Source organism: Thyridium curvatum, assembly GCF_004353045.1.
Source record: "Thyridium curvatum strain D216 chromosome Unknown NODE_43_length_354360_cov_84.162100, whole genome shotgun sequence".
NCBI classification, from domain to species: Eukaryota; Fungi; Ascomycota; class Sordariomycetes; order Thyridiales; family Thyridiaceae; genus Thyridium; species Thyridium curvatum.
Genome location: NW_022156798.1, coordinates 1 through 17,282, shown reverse-complemented (window position 1 = coordinate 17,282; position 17,282 = coordinate 1). Strand labels below are relative to the sequence as shown.

Here is a 17,282-nt window from a genome sequence, read left to right as displayed (position 1 = left end):
ATTGAGGCGTGTCGTGTCGGTATGTGGCCCCCCAATTGATCTGCGCATATGCACGCGCGCACAGACTCGAGGCTGCTGCTGTTGGTTGCTGCAGGTCTCACCTTCAAAGTACTCTCTGTAAAGTACAAGTAGTTAGATCCTGCCAAGGGTCCAAGCAAAGCTAAAGAAGAATTAAAGAAAGACGCGTTCTGACGCGTCTTACAACATCTAGTTAGCTTCCAGCTAAACGAAGAGGGTCATGGTGGCTCAAGAGCTAAGGTAGGTAACCCAGCCTGCAAACTCAATGGTACCCGTTCTCAAGAGAGGGACTAAGTGTGCCAGACAGTTTGGAGAGAACAGTTTGGAGGGAACAGTTTGGAGAGACGACTTCAAGCTCTTGTATTCAGCAAGCAACCTATGCAGGCATCAAGATTGCAAACCCTGTGCCTTGTCACCTTCATGACGGGGACTCGTCAAAAGCATGCTCATCGCTATGAATTCAAGCCACCGCTATTGCACGGTCTCTAGAATCGAATGTGAAAAAAAAGATAAAAGGTCAATGATGAATCCTGCCTCTTCCTATGAAGCGGCCATAGGTCAAAAGGGGGTGTGTGTAGTGGTATCCTTAAAAACAAAGCCAGAAGAAACGCCGCAACCCAATCTATACACAGGTGTCCGTTGTCCGTTGACCTCCAGGATCCCTTTTCATGTATCGTACCCATACATCGTAATGCGATACCCCCTTATCTAGTGATTTCTTCTTTTTTTCTTTCTCTTTCGCTTTGTACAATCTGCAAATTAGTCCGCACCTTGCGCGACAGGTACTGGTGGCAGCACGTCTCCGAAGGACGTCGTCTCCTTGGGTGTCTTCGCATCGTGGCAGTGGTCGATCAGGTACTTGAGGTCCCGCCCGTTCTCCTGGAAGATCTCCATGCAGCTCTGGCAGATCCGCAGGTAGCACCACCGGCACTTGAAGCGCACCTCTGTATCCTGCTTGAGGCACACCTGGCAAGCGAGCGGGTAGTTGAAGTTCCTGTCCGCGCCCATGCTGCGGTGGCCTTGATAGCACTGGAAGTGCTTCTGGCCCACCGGCTTCGCCGGGAATACCGTGCCTGGCGGCTCCGGGTTCGAGAAGGCCAGGGGGAAAGCAGGAATGTCGACCGCGGGCGACGCCTCCTTCGCGTCGAAACCGAGATTAGGCTCTGAAATATCCAGAGAAAGCTGAGGGCGCGGGGCCCTGATCGTCTCGAGGCTCTTCTTCTCCTGGCTCGAGCTGCGAGTTGGCTCCGCCGCCGCCGGAGCCTTGTCGCTCACTGGTGACACCTGAGATGCGGGCTCCCGTCGGAGAACAGCGGGGGCGGGCTGTTCGACGCCTCTCGAAGTCGTGCGTGCTGGAAACTGTGCTGTCTCCGATTGCGGCGTCGCTCGGTTGGGCGCAGGGCTCTTTGGTAGCGGGGACCCCCTCGGGAGCGGGGACGGCTGCGGCGTGAGTCGAACCTGCGTCTGATCCTTCTCGGGCGGCACGGGACTTTTTGGGAGTGGCGACGGCTGGGGCGATTGTCGAGGCTCGTTCAGTCTCCTCTCGGGAGCCTTGCTCGGGGGTGTTGGAAACTGGGGTATGCTCTTCATTGGCCTTACATTGGAAGGCAGACCTACACCGATTGCCTTTCGCGAGATCGGTGCCTTGGCGGCATCCTTCTCCTGCGAAGGGAGCTCTGGCGAAGACGCTGGCGATTCCGGGGAGACGATCGTTTCCACGAGCGGCTTCTGCACATCGTGCTGCTCGTACTCGGGCGTCGGCAGCCGCTTGATCGGGGACTTGGGCGTTTGGGAACGCTGCTGAGCCTCCTCGGGCTTCGGTTCCGTCATGGGGCTCCTTGCATCCTTCTTCGCCAACCTCGACTCGACCTTGGTCTCGACCTTGGACACGACCTCGCCCATCCTTGGCGCTGGCTGAGCTAGTTGCTCTTGCGAAACTGCTGGGCGAATGTTGCGGCCGGGCAGTCCGAGCGGAGCAGAACGGGGTATCCGTGGCGAGGCAGCTTCTTCGCGAGCAAAGGCGGGCTGAGGGGGGAAGAGCGGGCTGATGCTGGGCGGGGCGTCTGGTAATTGTGACTGCGCAGTTGATCCATGACTGACCTGCAATCTGAGATCGGGCAGTGCGAGGCTCTTTTCCGATTTTAGGGACCGGCGGCGCAAGAGCTGCGAGGGCGAGGAATTGGTGGGTGTGGACGATGTTGTGGGAGAGCTGGCCTGCGCAGACTCGGCTGCCGGTGCGGTGGTCTTTGACAGCGGTTGCTGCTGCTGCTGCTGCGGCGGCGATGGCCGCTTCGGATCCTTCAAGGGAGGCGGCGGCGCAGGGCTGTCCCTTTCGTCCACAGGCGACCTTTGAGCCTGCGCCGCGGGTCTTTGTGGCTCATCGTCAAAGGAGAGGAGCGACAGAGGAGTGAAGATGCTGTCGCGCTTGAGGTAGCTCAGGGACGTCTCCTGGCTCGGCGAAGTCGCGATGTAGGACGTCTTGGTGCTGGCCGTGCCTTCCGAAGACTTGACCACCGACTCTTCCGAAGTCCGCGAGTAGGCAGACAGCAGACTCGATATGGAAGCCGCAGGCGACTTCTCAGCAGGAGGCACCGTGTTGCCGACAGGGCGTCTAGGAATAGACATGGGAGGCGGCGGGTTGGCCTTCCTCTTCAGCATGGGCAGCGGGGGCAGAGGCGAGTTCAACGGCCTCGCAGCTGCATCCTCTTGCTTGGGCGGAGGTGCCGGCACACTCGGAAACATGTCTGCGGTCGTTTCCATCGTGGACTCGGGTATCGTCCGGACAGGAGCTGTGTTGTTGGCGAGCTCGGGAGGAGGAGCTGGCAACGCCTTGGAGAAGCGCGACCGCCCGGTTTTAGGGGTCTGGAGGGACTGCGGCGAGGCCAACATGATTCCCAGGTACCTATAGGAAGGGCAGGCAGGATAAATGAGGCGCAGCGGGATGCGGTCGGGATACCCGTGCTATGATTCGGCCAGGGCCACAAAATGCTCTTGGTCCTCCTTTCTTTTACTTTCCGAAGGATGACAAGAGGGCCCGCATCTGGTGTTGCGAATATATCCTCCGCGGGAAGGGGTCCTGTGCGAGGGTCTGTTTTTTTTGGATATGTGTGTGTGTGTGTGTGTGTGTGTGTGTGTATGTGTAAGTAAGCAGTAGGATGAGGGCTGCCGAGGATGAGAGCTGCGGAAGCGTCGGACAGACCAGGAAGCTCTAGTTTCGACGGGGTACGGAGTACGGCCTCTGGAATATCACAAGGTTGGGAAAAGACTGGAGGTAAGTAGGTATGTACGTAGGGTTTTCTGTAAGGACTGAGGCGATGCAGCTGGAGAACTAGTCCCATACATAAAACACAAGCCTGGCCGAGAGCTGGCTTGCTAGGGAAATCGAGTTTAAAAGAGAGGTCAAATGCAACACATCAGGATGATGCGAGGGATGAATGACACGGACAAGAAGAGCAAGAGGGCTCCAGTTCCTGGCACAGCCCCTGCAAAACCCACGACATTTGGGAGCGAGCCCATACCAAGATTCACAAGCATCCAGGTCGCCAGCCAACCAAACCCACCATCACCCCCATCCATCCCATCCATCCACACTGCAGGTTCCTCCACACCCACGCTACTATGAGATCGCGACTAATACCTAGTCTACAATACAAGTACAATGCTGGTGGGGACCAACGCTGTCTTGGCTGTTCGCTCTCCTCCGTATGGCATGCAGTCAATGTCCACCCCTGCTCGCCCGCCTTGTCGACAGACGTTCCGTTGGCGATCAAATGAGGTGGATCGATTTAACCATGCCCACCCCTGGCAAGCTGAAACAACCACTTACCGGCCTCCCGTTCACAAGACGCCAAAGAAGCAAAAGAGAGAAAAAAAAAATGCAGGAAAGGTGAAGCTGTGGAGGTACCCACGATCAAGGCCGGATTGAACTCTGGTAGCCATCCCCCAAATACCTACGTAGCACGGTGAGAAATACGAGTATTACACGACCGCAAAGGACAGGAATCCATACGCACACTGAACCTTGATGACGGCAGTTGGCATTGGATGACGCGGGGCGTCGGGGCAAGGGAATGCGCGCGGGTTGGCACGGCAGGACAGCTAATGATTGATGATATGACTTGGGTATATTGTGTGCCACGGGGGCCTTGTTTGAAGCCTCATGCCGTGCCTGGGCACCGACAGACTTGGTGGACTTTTGCCATATTCCTCTGTGGCCTCTGCGGCCCTCTTGTGGTTAAAAATGCCACTTCTTCCACATTGGCCGACTCCACTGGCATGAACCCAGAACCCTGCGGAGCTGAGCAACGGGGCGCCACCGCGTGCCTGAGCAGGTTCTCCGTCCTGTCCGTCGCTGCGCTCCAGGACGCTAACGAGGGGGCGGGTTTGGAGTTTGGAAGTTGTTCGCTCATGGCGGGAATGTGGCTACAGGCGAGAAAAGGCTCTGGGCATCCAGGCGCGCGATAGTGTGCGTCGCTAGCAAGCGAACAGATGCCGCAGCAGGGGGGGGTTTTCTCTTGCCCTCGGCTGTGGCAGTGGATCGAAAAAAGCGCACATCACGGCGTTTTTCAGACGACAAAAGCCTGGGATCGCTGGAGTTGCAGGCCAGGAGCCCGGTTCACGCAAACCCCGTCGACCGTCGAGGGGGACAGCTCGTCCCAAAGACCGGCTGCGGCGGCCACACATCCCCAGGGGCCTGCACCGCGATCGACGCAGGGACTAATTGGAGGACCGTACCGGTCCAGGGGGGACCAGTGCTCTCCCACGCACTCCGCACCGCCACGCTGAGATTCTGAAACGCCCCAAGGAAATAAGATTAACCTCCGAGTCCTTGGGCAGGCCCAAAGTAAAACCTGGGTTTTGGAAGACGGTACCACATCGACAACAAGGCAGAACAACAAAAGATCGCCCTGGCAGGCATGACGTTTGAAAGCCGGGATGCTGCCTTATGCACGGAGCAAAGCAGGGCCCCTGTACGTACGTTGCAACTTACCGGGCTCTGGACGACAAAGCACAGACAATGGCGTTGCAGCGAGCTAAACCTTCAGCGTTGCGTCGAGAACCACCTCTCCTCCGCTTGAGTTCCGGAGCAAACAGCCAAGGTCGCCTACAGCTAGGTAGTTACTCCGTACTGTCAAGAGCCTCCTTGCGTCGCAGCCTGTATTGTACGGAGTTCAGAGCACCGCAGCTTTCTCGGCAACAACGGTATCTTACGCACGGTAGTCAGACCTCGAACTACCCCGTAGTCTTTGCTTTTTTCGACCTCGACTTTGGTTACCAAAAGTCCCATGAGGCGTCCGCGTACCTGCATCCGCTTATGCCGGGTCCTGGTAAGCGATATTGCTCCTCTGCAGCCACCAAGTGCCGCAGGTTGGAACTGGTGTGGCACACCGCGTCAGTTGGTGTCCTTTCTTCTGCCTGTTGTCATGGTTGGTCCCTTTACCCCCGAGAGAAATGTTCTTCGAGATACCTATCCAGATGCGGTTCATCTCATCTGATCTGCATGGCTGGCGGCTCGCAGGCCGTTCTCGTCCCACGCGAGATACATCAGTCAATTGCAGAGAGTGGGTGTGCCCTGAGTGAAACCTGCATGCGCTAAATCTGCGTAATTGCTTCAACCGAGTCTCGCCCTCCACGCGTGGGAATGTACGAGGCTCGCGATCCGAGGCGACAGTGGAGACGAGTCTTGCTCCTAGATCCTCTCTCAACGGCTGGCAGGGGCCAGCTCGGCCCTCAAGAAGCCATTCTGGACCCATCATGGTATTCTTTATATGATGCAGACATTCCCCCATTCCCCCATCATGCTCTAGGTATTTCATCCCTACCGAGAGCCAATTCTTGGCATTCCTTCCAGTCAGGTCTGTCTGCTTCCACACGAGTTTCCCAGCTCTGATGCTAGAATTCAAGCCACTGTTCGAGGCTCATGTGGACTATTCCGAGGACATAGCCATGGCTGTCGACGGTGCGAGGGAACGCAGGCCGGATGATCCAACCATAGCGCAGCTATTTACAGTGTTCGGCCTGGTCGGAGATTGACCACGGGCGACGCGCCCCGCATCGTGCATCCCACGGTGCGCGACGGCAGGTCATTCATCTAACGGCTTACTTTTTATCACATGGACCACAAGGATGGGATGACTTGGGCAGATTGGCTCAACACACTAATGCGCCTGTGAAAGTGACGGTGTGTCTGGTCTCGCCGCAAGATCCCGAAATGACAAAGGTTGAAGGAAAAGGGGAAGGGTCATCGTTTGCTCAAAAAAGTCGCATGTCTGTCTGTTCCTTATCAGTCCAGCAAAACGCCGACTTGACCAACCCACCCCATGACATTTCGACATTTCGCGAATTGGCACCGCGCGGGATTGCTTACCAACCCGTGCGGGGGGGGTTCCGGGGTTGGTGGGCTCCCATCTCCGAGGACCGGCCCTTTGCCCGCACTCGCACGCGCTCTGCCGATCAGATAGGGAATTCTTTGATCACAAACTGGTGAAACTGTAGCCTCCGTAAAGGCAAGAAGGCCCCCGAGCGTAAGGTCAATTTGGTCTGTCTCTCTCGTAAAGCAAGATTCACCACCAGGCACAGAATAACTCGGCATCGCCTCTCCGAGTGCCATAGCTCCGCCGCCCAGGTACCCGCCAAGAACGAGAGGATGCGGGACGGGGGCGCACAGGCCGGGCCCCGGGAGACGAGCCCTCTGCTCGGAGGCTCAACCGTCGCGGCCCGGGACTCTGCCGATGCGGAAACGCCCGCCTCGAACGGAACCTTTGGGCAGCCTAACGGCGCTGCCACGGACTCGGCCGAGGCAGCGGACTCGGAGACGCGGGAGGGCCTGCCCGAGGTTGCCGCCAAGCTCCCCATCTTGGTGCCGGCCATTGGCATCGGTGTAAGTTGAGAACCGGGCTCGAATCGGTGCATCACCTGTTTGCTAAACGATCCCTCTAGATCTTTCTGTGTGCCCTGGACCAGCTGCTGGCGGTCGCCACCTACGCCAAGATCGGGAGCGATCTCAACGCACTCAACAGCACGAGCTGGATAGCGACAGCGTAGGCAGCTCACACACCAGTGTCTGGCTCCCTCCCCCTTACTTACTGACTGACTGTCCCGTCCATCCCAGGTATTTCTTGACCTTGACGAGCTTCCAGCCCCTGTACGGCAAGCTCAGCGACATCTTCGGCCGCAAGGAATGCCTGCTCTTCTCCTACCTCGTCTTCGGCCTCGGGTGCCTGGGGTGCGGCCTCGCGCGGGACATGACGCAGCTCGTCGTCGCCCGGGCCATCGGCGGCATCGGCGGCGGCGGCATGAACGCCGTCGTCTCCATCCTCATGACCGACATCGTGCCCCTCCGCGACCGCGGCGTCTGGCAGGGCTACATCAACATCATCTTTGCCGCCGGGACGGCTACCGGCGCGCCCCTGGGCGGACTGCTCGCCGACTCGGTCGGTTGGAGATGGTAATGCCCCCCCCGACTGTCTGTTCCTGCTTTCTTCAGTCAAAAACAACAAAAAAAGAGATTTCGCTAATCCCCTTGCCGCCCCCTGTCAGGTCCTTCATCGGCCAGGCCCCGCTCTGCCTCGTCGCCTTCGCAGCCGTCTACTTCGTCCTGCACCTGCCGCGCAAGGACCACGCCCACTGGCTCGAGAAGCTCACGCGCGTCGACTTCCTCGGCGCCTTCACCCTCGTCGCCGCCGTGGCCTCGCTGCTCGTCGGCCTCGACAACGGCTCCAACAACGGCTGGCGCCGCGGCTCGACGGTCGCGCCCCTCGCCGCCTCGCCGGCCCTCTTCGCCGTCTTCGTCGCCGTCGAGATGCGCGTCGCCTCGCACCCCTTCGCGCCGGGCCACGTCATCTTCGACCGCTCCCTGTTCGCCTGCTTCATGGCCAACTTCTGGGGCACGGCCGGCCAGATGCCGACCCTCTTCTTCCTGCCCCTGCTGTACCAGGCCGTCGACGGCCTGTCGGCCGTGCAGTCGGGCCTGCTGCTCATCCCGGGCTCCGTGGCCGGCGTGTCGGCGTCCGTGGGCGCGGGGCTCGTCATCCGCCGCACGGGGCGGTACTACTGGGTCACGGTCGCCAGCTACGCGGCCCTGCTGCTCAGCTGCGCGCCCCTGGCCCTCTTCTCGGGCGGCGTCGTCGGCGGCGGCGCGGGCGCCCAGTCCGCCATGAAGGCCGGCACCGTGGCCGGGCTGGTCCTGACCTCCCTGGGCGCCGGGGCGGGCCTGACGACGACGCTCGTGGGCCTCATCTCCAACGCGGCGCGCGAGGACGCCGCCGTCGCCATCGCCTGCTCCTACCTCTTCCGCTCGCTGGGCTCCGCCCTCGGCATCAGCATCCAGTCCGCCGTCCTGCAGCAGGTCCTGCGCACCCAGCTCGCGGCGCGCCTCGGCAGCGGCGACGCCGCCCGCGAGGTCGAGGAGCGCGTGCGCCAGAGCATCGACTACATCCGGCAGCTCGAGCCGGCCGTCGCGGCCGTCGTCAGGCGGTGCTACCAGCTCGCGACCATGACCGTCTTCGCCTCCAACGCCGTGTTTCTGGTCCTGGCCTTGCTGGCTGCCTTCTTCGTGCGGGAGAAGAGGGTGGGCAAATAGAGAAAATTCGGGCTTTGTCGACGAAAGGGAAAGCGCCCTCACCTCATACAACACGTGGGCGACATGGCGTTTCCTAGCCCGATCCCGTTGCCGCCATTATCTCGAGTACGGACTTGTGCATGAAATTTCCAAAAGCCAGAGTGGCTCAACCAAATACCTATTATATATTGGGAGATATCTTTATACAAGACAATATATCCACCGTCATATAGTCAACATTCTTGGATCGTAAACCAGCAAGTTCACGAGACTGGTCAAGAGCAAAACAAGAGCAGTACCAACGGACCGAAACAGTATAGAATAGAAATAGTTCCATTTATGATCTAATGCAATACCTTACGCGCGCGCAAGAAAACAACAGTTGACCTTCAGCAACGTGTACTGCGCTGCCTGCTAGACGGTCGGCGGGCGTGCCCCGCATCGCCACGGCTTCCAGCGTCAAGGCCTCTATTCCAGCGCAGAGAGCCGCCGTTGAGTCCCCGCCGGGACTCCATCTTTTTGATATCTCCTTCATAGGTTGAAAGCTCGCTTGGGAAAGGTAACGCCCTCGATTGCGGGGTTGTCGACAAACCAGCTGCACCTGTCCCCACAGCCCTCGTTGACCAGGGTCGTGGGGAGACCGCTGTCCTCGTCGAAGATCTGCTTCATGATATCCTTCTTGCCCGCGCCGGTCGCGACGAATGCGACGCGCACGCTGTGCGTCACGACGGGGAGCGTCAGGGTTATCCGCTTGGGCGGCGGCTTGGGGCTGTCCTCGATGGGGGCGACCCAGGCGCTGGTCTCGCGGAGCAGCTCGTGGCCGGGGAACAGGCTGCAGGTGTGGCCGTCGGGGCCGCAGCCAAGCAGGAGCAGGTCAAAGATCGGAAGCTTGACGCTATCTCTACTCGCGAAGGATCTGACGAGGACCTGTTCGTACTGATCGGCAAGCTCCTGGGTGTCGTTGAGATAGGTCTCGTCGATCGTGTGGACTGTGGGTTGGCCAGCCTCGGCGGGGATCTTGTCGAGCAGCTCCTTTTTCAGGAGGGCATAGTTGGAATCTTCGTGGTTGAGGGGCACGGCTCGCTCATCAGCGAAGAAGATCTCCCACTTGTCGAACTGGACTGTGTCTTCGGGTCCCGAAGCAGGCGCGAGCAGTGCCTTGGCCAGAGTGGCAGGTAAACTTCCTCCAGACACGCCAACCTTGAATACGCCATGGCGGTTGAGGCCGGCATTTTGGCACTGTACGACGTAGGTTCTCAGCGCAGGCGCGAGAGCACCTACGTCTGGAAAGTTGAAGAGGTTCGTCTGCTGTCCCATATTGTCTGTTCGCAGGACTTATGGGGTAGGCGGCTTGTCTAGGGACGAGCGTCGAGAGGCCAGTTTCTGTCGATCGGGTGCTTGCTCTTAGCGATGAGGCGTGCGTGGATGGATAAGGTAGTTTGTAGTTAGAGGTTAGAGGATAAAGTAGGTAGCTGATGCTTTGCGCTCCGCTGAGCGAGTCGGGCTGGGCAGATGCGACAGGGCAGTCTTGAGGACGATGTCTTGGAGGATGATGTCTCGTAGGGGATATCGATATCTACCTAAGAATAGGATTGCCCGCATGGGATGTTTTGAACAGAAAGTGCCCGTTTCCTGGAGATTCTAGAGAGATGATAATGGAGCGTTGTGGCCGGTACTGAGCCTATCAAGTGGGGGGCGTGGCACATTCATGGATTTTTTTCCACTGACAAGGCGATACGGGCACTAAGTTTAAGCATCCATCCCAGCGCAACAACCGTCTGTGCACGTCGATCCCCGCTCCCACCGCTCATCCTAGTCGTTTCTACGGCAGGCATAGTTATCGCCATAGCTCTGGAACCGTGTCGAGCTCTGCCAAATGGTTGTACCTTCGTCGAATTGACATCATGTTGATGCCCGAAAAAGCCTCTCTTGGCACTCTATTTGCGGATACAATTCAGGTACCTCGGAGTGCTAGGTTACCTTGCTGCCTCCCTACAGATAAGAAAAGTTCCCAGGTTGTCAGGCACACCGCCCACCACCCCTCCTCCCCGCCCCGCGGGTCTCCCTTTTTGCATGGCATTTCCATTCAGGGCCCGGGCTTATTTGCAACTTTCAATAGGTATCTATCGTACTCACTCACTTGCTTCAGCGGCAACGAGCATGACAAGAAGCTTGCTTACTCATGGTCTCGCGCTGATGCTGCCCGGTTGGCGGATCATCACCTCAACAGGCTATGGCGGGAATGCAAAGAGATATCATATCCTCTTGCCCTCAGGAGCATCTTGCTTGTACGAGTAGGACAATTCTGAAAAGAAACAAACATGAGGCACTGGGCTTTCAGATCTTTGGAAACCCGGTGAGCAATCTCCGAGACCCTCGTAGCAGACGACTGCGGGGAGCCAAGTGGTGTGGCGATGGCGTCATTCATTCACCGGCATACCAGCCAGCGGCTTCTTTCTGATTGATACTAAGGTAGGAGGTAGGTAACGATAAGGTAGGGGCCAGGTGGGCTGTCCAGCGGGATGGATGAGTTCTACAGATGGGTCCCTCTGTGGAGGGGAGAATCTACCAGAATTTACAGTGGAGGTAGGTAATTTAGGTAGAGAGCTGGCAACATGTACGGAGTCGAGGGAGTACAAGTAGCTCCAGATGTGCTGCTCCGCCTCTCTTGACTGGTTGTCTGTTCGAAGCAGCACATGTCTGAGAGCCAACATAGCCTGCACAGTCAAGTGATGGTCAAATTACTTGACAGACTGCTAACAGAAGTACTTGACTGCGTAAGATTGAGGTAAGGTAAGGTAGCTCCTGATGAACTCCCATCAACTATTCAGACGCCCACTCGACAGTTCATCTGAATGACTCAGCATCTCAGCCTGGCTGTTTTTGGAGCAAAGCTCCATCCGACTTCTCTGCGGCTGCCAAGACCTGAACTTCAGCTATTCGATCTTCCAGCTGGCCCAACAACGTGAACCATAGCTACTTTCATAATCACTGCGTAGTCCTTCTGAAGACCGTTCACCGTCACGTAAGTACATTGGCGCACATTTTGAGGCACCGCTGCCTGTCCGCCATCGCCATGGCTCAAGCAGCGCCTTCCAAATACCTCACCGGGGACATACCCGCCACCAAGGAGTTTCTCAACAAGTTTGATGTATGTCCTGCCCCAGCCGACTTCGCTTTGAAGTATTTTCAGCCTGACGAGATGTTGTAGACCTTTCTTATCGACTGTGACGGTAAATTTCCACGTACATCTCTTCTTCTGCCTCCAGGTGACATCCTGACCCCAAAGTAGGAGTTCTATGGTCTGGAGAGCACGTCTTTGATGGTATACCGCAGACAATTGAGTTTCTACGATCTCAGGGTGAGAGAGCGGCGCCTTTCCTCGTTTCATTGCATCATATCCTCACACCCTACGGACAGGCAAGAGGACCGTCTTTGTGACCAACAACTCTACCAAGTCACGGGAGGAGTACCTGAAGAAGCTCGAGTCAAAAGACATTCCCAGTGGCGTGGAAGACATTTTCGGCTCCGCTTACTCTGCAGCCATCTACATCTCGCGGATTCTCAAGCTACCAGCCCCCAAAAACAAGGTCTACGTGATTGGCGAGGCCGGCATCGAGCATGAGCTGAGCAGCGAGAACATCCCCTTCATCGGCGGTACGGACCCTGCTTATAGGAAGGACATGGACCCGGAGGCCTGGCAGGGCATCGCGGATGGTTCCCTGCTGGATCCTGACGTGGGTGTCGTGCTGGCCGGCCTCGACTTTCACATCAACTACTACAAGATCGCGATGGGATATCAATACCTCAAACGGGGTGCTGTGTTCCTCGCTACCAACCTTGACAGCACATTGCCGCTGAACAAGAACTTCTTCCCCGGCGCGGGTTCCATCCTGATTCCCCTGATCAACATGACTGGTCAACAGCCACTTGCCTTGGGGAAGCCAAGCCAGGCCATGATGGACGCGGTGGAAGGCAAGTTCCAGCTGGATCGTTCACGGACGTGTATGATCGGCGACAGACTCGACACAGACATCAAGTTCGGCATCCAAGGGAAGCTCGGCGGCACACTAGCCGTTCTCACCGGGGTCAACAAGAAGGAGGACTGGGAGAAGGAGGGCGCGGTCGCCGCTCCGGCGTTTTATGTCGACGCACTGAGCGACCTTCGAGCTGCTGCACAATGATTACAGCCATCGTCGCCAGTGGGCAAGAGGAGAGCCGCGGGAACCGTAAGCACTAGAATAGAAATTTCGCATCTAGAATAGACCGAAGCAAGAGTTCGATCCCGAGCGCGCATGACGCATCCACGCATCGTGCTGAGCAGCCTGCCGGTCTGGCCCCTGTCATGCCAGCCTGGCAAGGACCACTTCTTATTCTGCCGGCTGTGCTTCCGTCTCTGGACAAACTCGAGCTTTTGAGGCGATGACTAGTAGCCAATAGCGCCGGGCAGTCTGCCACACCTGTTTCTGTACTGGTCAAATGATTTCAGCGGTGGTCACGGGAATGGCACGAGGGCAAGTGGGTGTCTGAATAGTTGACAGAAGTGCATCGGGAGCTACCTCAATCTTAACAATCAATATCCTTGTCATATCCTTGTCCTGAACTCGGAAGGGCTATCCCACTACCTCAAACCAATGAGCTTGATGGATAGTCAAGTATTTCTGCTAGCAGTCCGTCAACTAGGTAATCTGACCAGCACCTGGAAGAAGCAAGGATCGCGCCGCAAGCGAGCTTGTGGCTTGGAAAAAGAAAGAGGACTTCCCCGACCTCTATTACGGGCTGTAGTGCGACGCTGAAGACACCCCATGCAACGATTCGGCACCAATGCTGTGACCAGACCGCTGCATGATTTTGGGCCGCTCCCTTCTTTGCTTCTTTTCTATCATGGATGCATCCATGGATGCAAAAGAGGCCAATGATAGGGCGGAAACACCCCTACAGCCCGTGATGTGAACCCTGCTTCTACTGTACAAGTAGGGATCTCCAGGGGTTTGAGACCCCTAATCGGTGTGACGACATCTAGCCCTAGGCTAGTATCGGTCAGTACTTGTAATGGGCCGTTCTGGACCTCGTACTCTGCAGCCTGTCGGTCTCTACCCGCCAAGTTTTCCACGACGAGGACTTCTCCTCTTCAGGAAGAAGACGCCTGTCGACTGGGCATTCGCTCACCGCGCATTAGCCTGTCCCGTCTCTTTGCTGTCCAGGGGGGCCCCGACCAGAGTGACGACACGCCTCCACACTCACCAGCATGTCCCAGCCTGGGTCAGGCCATGAAAACACGCCCGGATCTGGCATTGCTTGCAACCTAGGACTGCAGGCGCCCGAGCTTTTCCAGCACATTGCCCCGAGCGAGACAAGGGGGCCCAGGGCCAGGATCAAGGTGCAGTGCGGGCGCCAAGCACTCCGATGACATGACCTTTTCCGGCCGAGAAGCTGGCTGACCTCGCTGATGCAACATGCTGGCACGCATGTACATGCGGGCGCTGCCGACCAACCGGTTGGGGCTAGGCCGTTCGGTATGGCTTCGATCGACAGGAGACGTGTCGCCTAGGGCTTCCCGCCTTGGGGGAAACAGCCGCGTGCTAAGACAGAGACAGAGGACGATCGTCTTGATCCTCCGACATTTGACGTGCTGCAGGGTTCCTCAACCAGCAGGTGGCCCAGCGAGCCTAGCGACCAAGAGGCTAGCCCCGGATCCAAGACATTCGCGCCTTTGATCAATCGCGAGAAAAGACCTGGCCTGAGTAAGACCTCACAAATCCGAGGGCCTTTTCCCGACAGCGTAAGAGGGTAAGAGGGTAAGAGGGTAAGAGGGTAGCGTGTCTGTCGTCTTAGTGTCAATGGGGACAAACTGGCGGACGGGTACCCCCAATCCATCCATCCGTCCATCCATGCATTCTATCCACTCACATCTCGTCGCAAGAGTGAGGAGAGAGTACTTGTACCTGAGATGGAAGAACCGCAAATTTGACGGCGAGGAGGTGTGGGACAGCCCGGGACAGGGTCTTCTCACTAGCGGAAGAAACTTTATCGTGTGCGCGAAAGGCAACGAGCCCGGTGTGAACCCCTCGTTAGTACAGAGGGGCATCTCTCAGTGCTGGCCTTGTCTTCTCCTTCTCTCTGCTTCTACTCCTTTTTCCTTTCCTCGACTCTTCGCACGTCATAACACTGTTCCCTCGTGGCGTGTACCATCTGTGCCGCTGTACATACAGCAGGTGGGAAATATCGGTCAAAAGTATAGAGAAGAAAAAAAAAGAAGAAGAAAAAGAAGAGAGAAAGAGAGAGCTGCGCTGCCAGGCCCTTTCCCCTTCCCCTCCCCCAAACAGGCAAAAACTTTGGAAAATCAGGGTCGATCTGTCTCGTGGCACCGCTGACAGCCTCTACCCCTCGTGCTCTCGAGCCCTTTCATATCGTCAAGACTCTGGACCGCCGTCATTGTCCCATTTTCTGTTGTCAGATCTTTGAGTTCTCCACTCCTTCCTCCCCGAAGCTTCCATAGCCGTCGTTGCGATACTGCTTGCTTGCTGCGCCTGAAGAGTAGAGCTATCAACCAGTGGAGGACTACCTCTCTTCCTCTCCTTGTGTAGAGCTGCCCACCCACAAACAGCCATCTCTGCTTTATTCCCTTGCCGTCTCGTCCCCTGCCCGTCCCGTCTGTCGCTACCAAACAACAGTCGTCCGGGCTGGTTATCGTTGTCGTCCAGGCTCCAGGCGGTGCGTCCATAGACTCTCCAAACGGCGGCTATCCTGGTTGTCTAGACCGGTCCATGCCCGTCCCGATATGACAACGATCTTCACCCCGACTCTTCGCCCTCTTCGCCACCACCTTCAACTACTACTATGGACGACTCGGCCGATGAGACCGACCCCCGCGTAGCTGCTTTACTCGAACGTCGCCAGGAGCTGACAGAGGCGTTGGCGGCTTCTCCTTACGACCTCATTCTCTACCTGGAGCGTGCCCTCGTCTATTCGGACCTTGCCTATCCCGACCTTGCCGCTGGCGATGCGTACCGGTCCCTCCTGCTCACTGATGAGGTCCGGGACGAGGACTTTGAGTACCATCAACAGGCCGTGGATGCCCTTGCGGCCTACTCCCACGAACCCTTTCCCGACGTCCTCCAGTATGGCACACTCAGGAGCGGCCTGTCCGATCTGGCGGCCGGCCACGGAGCCGACGGGGAGGAAATCCACCTTAAGATCGCGGCCGTCGCGTCTATACGGTGCTTTCAAGTCTTGTCTTTGAATCTGCTGCTGTGTGGCTGCCTGAAAAGCGCCTACACCTTCTGCGAGCGGGGTCTCGAGGCCGCCCCCAACAACCAGGAGCTTCTCAATACCAAGGGCTATATCGAAACGGTCGCCACCCGGAGACTGCGCCAGGACAAGTTCAACCCCAATGACCTCCCAGACAGCGGCGTCGTGCGTCGAGAGGTCTATCCCTGGAACACGCACGAGCCGGACCGGTTCGCGGACGAGTCCTTGGCTTTTCTGAATGGAGAACTGGCATCCATGGCGCCCAAGTGCGCAGTACAGGTCTCGGAGCTTCCCGTCCTGCTGGAGAACGCCAGCGAGACCGACAGCTACGACATCATACCGACATGCCACCAACTGGGGCTGTTTGCGACAGAGGACATTGCACCTGGGGAGACCGTGCTACAAGAATACTCCCTACTGACGGCCAACAACAGGCACAAGGAGTCCACCTGCGACGCCTGTGGCACTCAGCTTCCGCCTCTTGATGCCAGCTCGACCGCCGTCAACTGTCCCGAGTGCTACGACACGGTCTTTTGCGACGACTTCTGCTTTCAGCAGGCGCAAGAACTCTACCACCCGGCCGTCTGCGACAAGGATGTCGATTCAATAGCCAAGGACCCCGAAGCCAAGGATGCCGACGAGTCTTTATATCTCCTCCTCCTTGCCCGACTTCTCGCCATGTCAAACCATCAGGAGATCCATCCCCTGGAAGTCAAAGAGATCAAGTACATCTGGGGAGACTTCATCCCGACCGATTCAAACGCCATCGACCTGTCCCCCAACGCCGGGCCCCCGCCCGAGTGGACGCTGCCCTTCAACTTCAAGTACAACATCGAGACGCCGCTGCACATCCTGGAGAAGATGGACGTCGACGTCTTCGCGACGCTCGCGGAGCACGACGTCTGGGTCTTCAACACGTGCTACTCCAAGTTCAGGGGCACGGCCTCGGCGCGCAAGAGCCGGCTCGACGGCAGGCCCGACGTGGCGGCCGTGCACCCGCTCTGGTGCCTGGCGAACCACGACTGCGACCCCAACGTCACCTGGGAGTGGGGCGGGCGCATGCGCCTCTGGGCCCGGGAGGAGCGGGTCGTGGGCGGCCGGCCCGGGGGCATCAGGGCCGGCGAGGAGATCCTGAACCACTACTGCGACGTGGACCTGCCGGTCCAGCAGCGGAGGGAGTGGGCCAAGGGCAGCCTGGGCGGGTGGTGCATGTGCCAGCGCTGCAGAGACGAGGCGTCCGGGGCCGTCAATGGCGGGGGAGGAGCCCATTGAAGAAGAAGAAAAAAAACGTCTTTTTATCCCCCATTTCGAGAGCCTGATTTAAGGCTGAAAGAGTCACGCAGAGGGGAGGGGGGGAAGTGGTCGACTGCTCTCGCCATGTTGCTCTCTAGACACGGGAGACCCCGAACGATGCTTTACGACTAGCGCAAGGAGTTCTTAGACGGGGGGGGGG

The 17,282-nt window shown here is 57.8% G+C and overlaps 5 protein-coding genes across 5 annotated transcripts; 3 read left to right on the top strand and 2 right to left on the bottom strand.

Moving 5' to 3' along the window:
• Positions 1 to 777: 777 nt before the first annotated feature.
• Positions 778 to 2,907, bottom strand: E0L32_007157 (uncharacterized protein; the record flags this gene model as incomplete). The annotated part of the gene is made up of 1 exon (XM_031141870.1): positions 778 to 2,907. The coding sequence occupies one exon, from the start codon at positions 2,905 to 2,907 to the stop codon at positions 778 to 780; it is 2,130 nt and encodes a 709-aa protein (XP_030993753.1).
• A 3,757-nt stretch (positions 2,908 to 6,664) lies between these two features.
• Positions 6,665 to 7,469, top strand: E0L32_007156 (uncharacterized protein; the record flags this gene model as incomplete). The annotated part of the gene is made up of 3 exons (XM_031141869.1): positions 6,665 to 6,898; positions 6,958 to 7,058; positions 7,130 to 7,469. 3 exons carry the CDS (start codon positions 6,665 to 6,667, stop codon positions 7,467 to 7,469), a joined length of 675 nt encoding a protein of 224 aa, XP_030993752.1.
• A 62-nt stretch (positions 7,470 to 7,531) lies between these two features.
• E0L32_007155 (uncharacterized protein) lies at positions 7,532 to 9,895 on the bottom strand (the record flags this gene model as incomplete). Its single annotated transcript, XM_031141867.1, has 2 exons — positions 7,532 to 8,672; positions 9,171 to 9,895. The coding sequence occupies 2 exons, from the start codon at positions 9,893 to 9,895 to the stop codon at positions 7,532 to 7,534; spliced, it is 1,866 nt and encodes a 621-aa protein (XP_030993751.1).
• A 1,759-nt stretch (positions 9,896 to 11,654) lies between these two features.
• On the top strand, positions 11,655 to 12,762 carry E0L32_007154 (uncharacterized protein; the record flags this gene model as incomplete). Its single annotated transcript, XM_031141866.1, has 4 exons — positions 11,655 to 11,729; positions 11,790 to 11,811; positions 11,871 to 11,939; positions 11,999 to 12,762. 4 exons carry the CDS (start codon positions 11,655 to 11,657, stop codon positions 12,760 to 12,762), a joined length of 930 nt encoding a protein of 309 aa, XP_030993750.1.
• Positions 12,763 to 15,418: 2,656 nt separating this feature from the next.
• On the top strand, positions 15,419 to 17,101 carry E0L32_007153 (uncharacterized protein; the record flags this gene model as incomplete). Its single annotated transcript, XM_031141865.1, has 1 exon — positions 15,419 to 17,101. The coding sequence occupies one exon, from the start codon at positions 15,419 to 15,421 to the stop codon at positions 17,099 to 17,101; it is 1,683 nt and encodes a 560-aa protein (XP_030993749.1).
• Between the last annotated feature and the right edge of the window lie 181 nt (positions 17,102 to 17,282).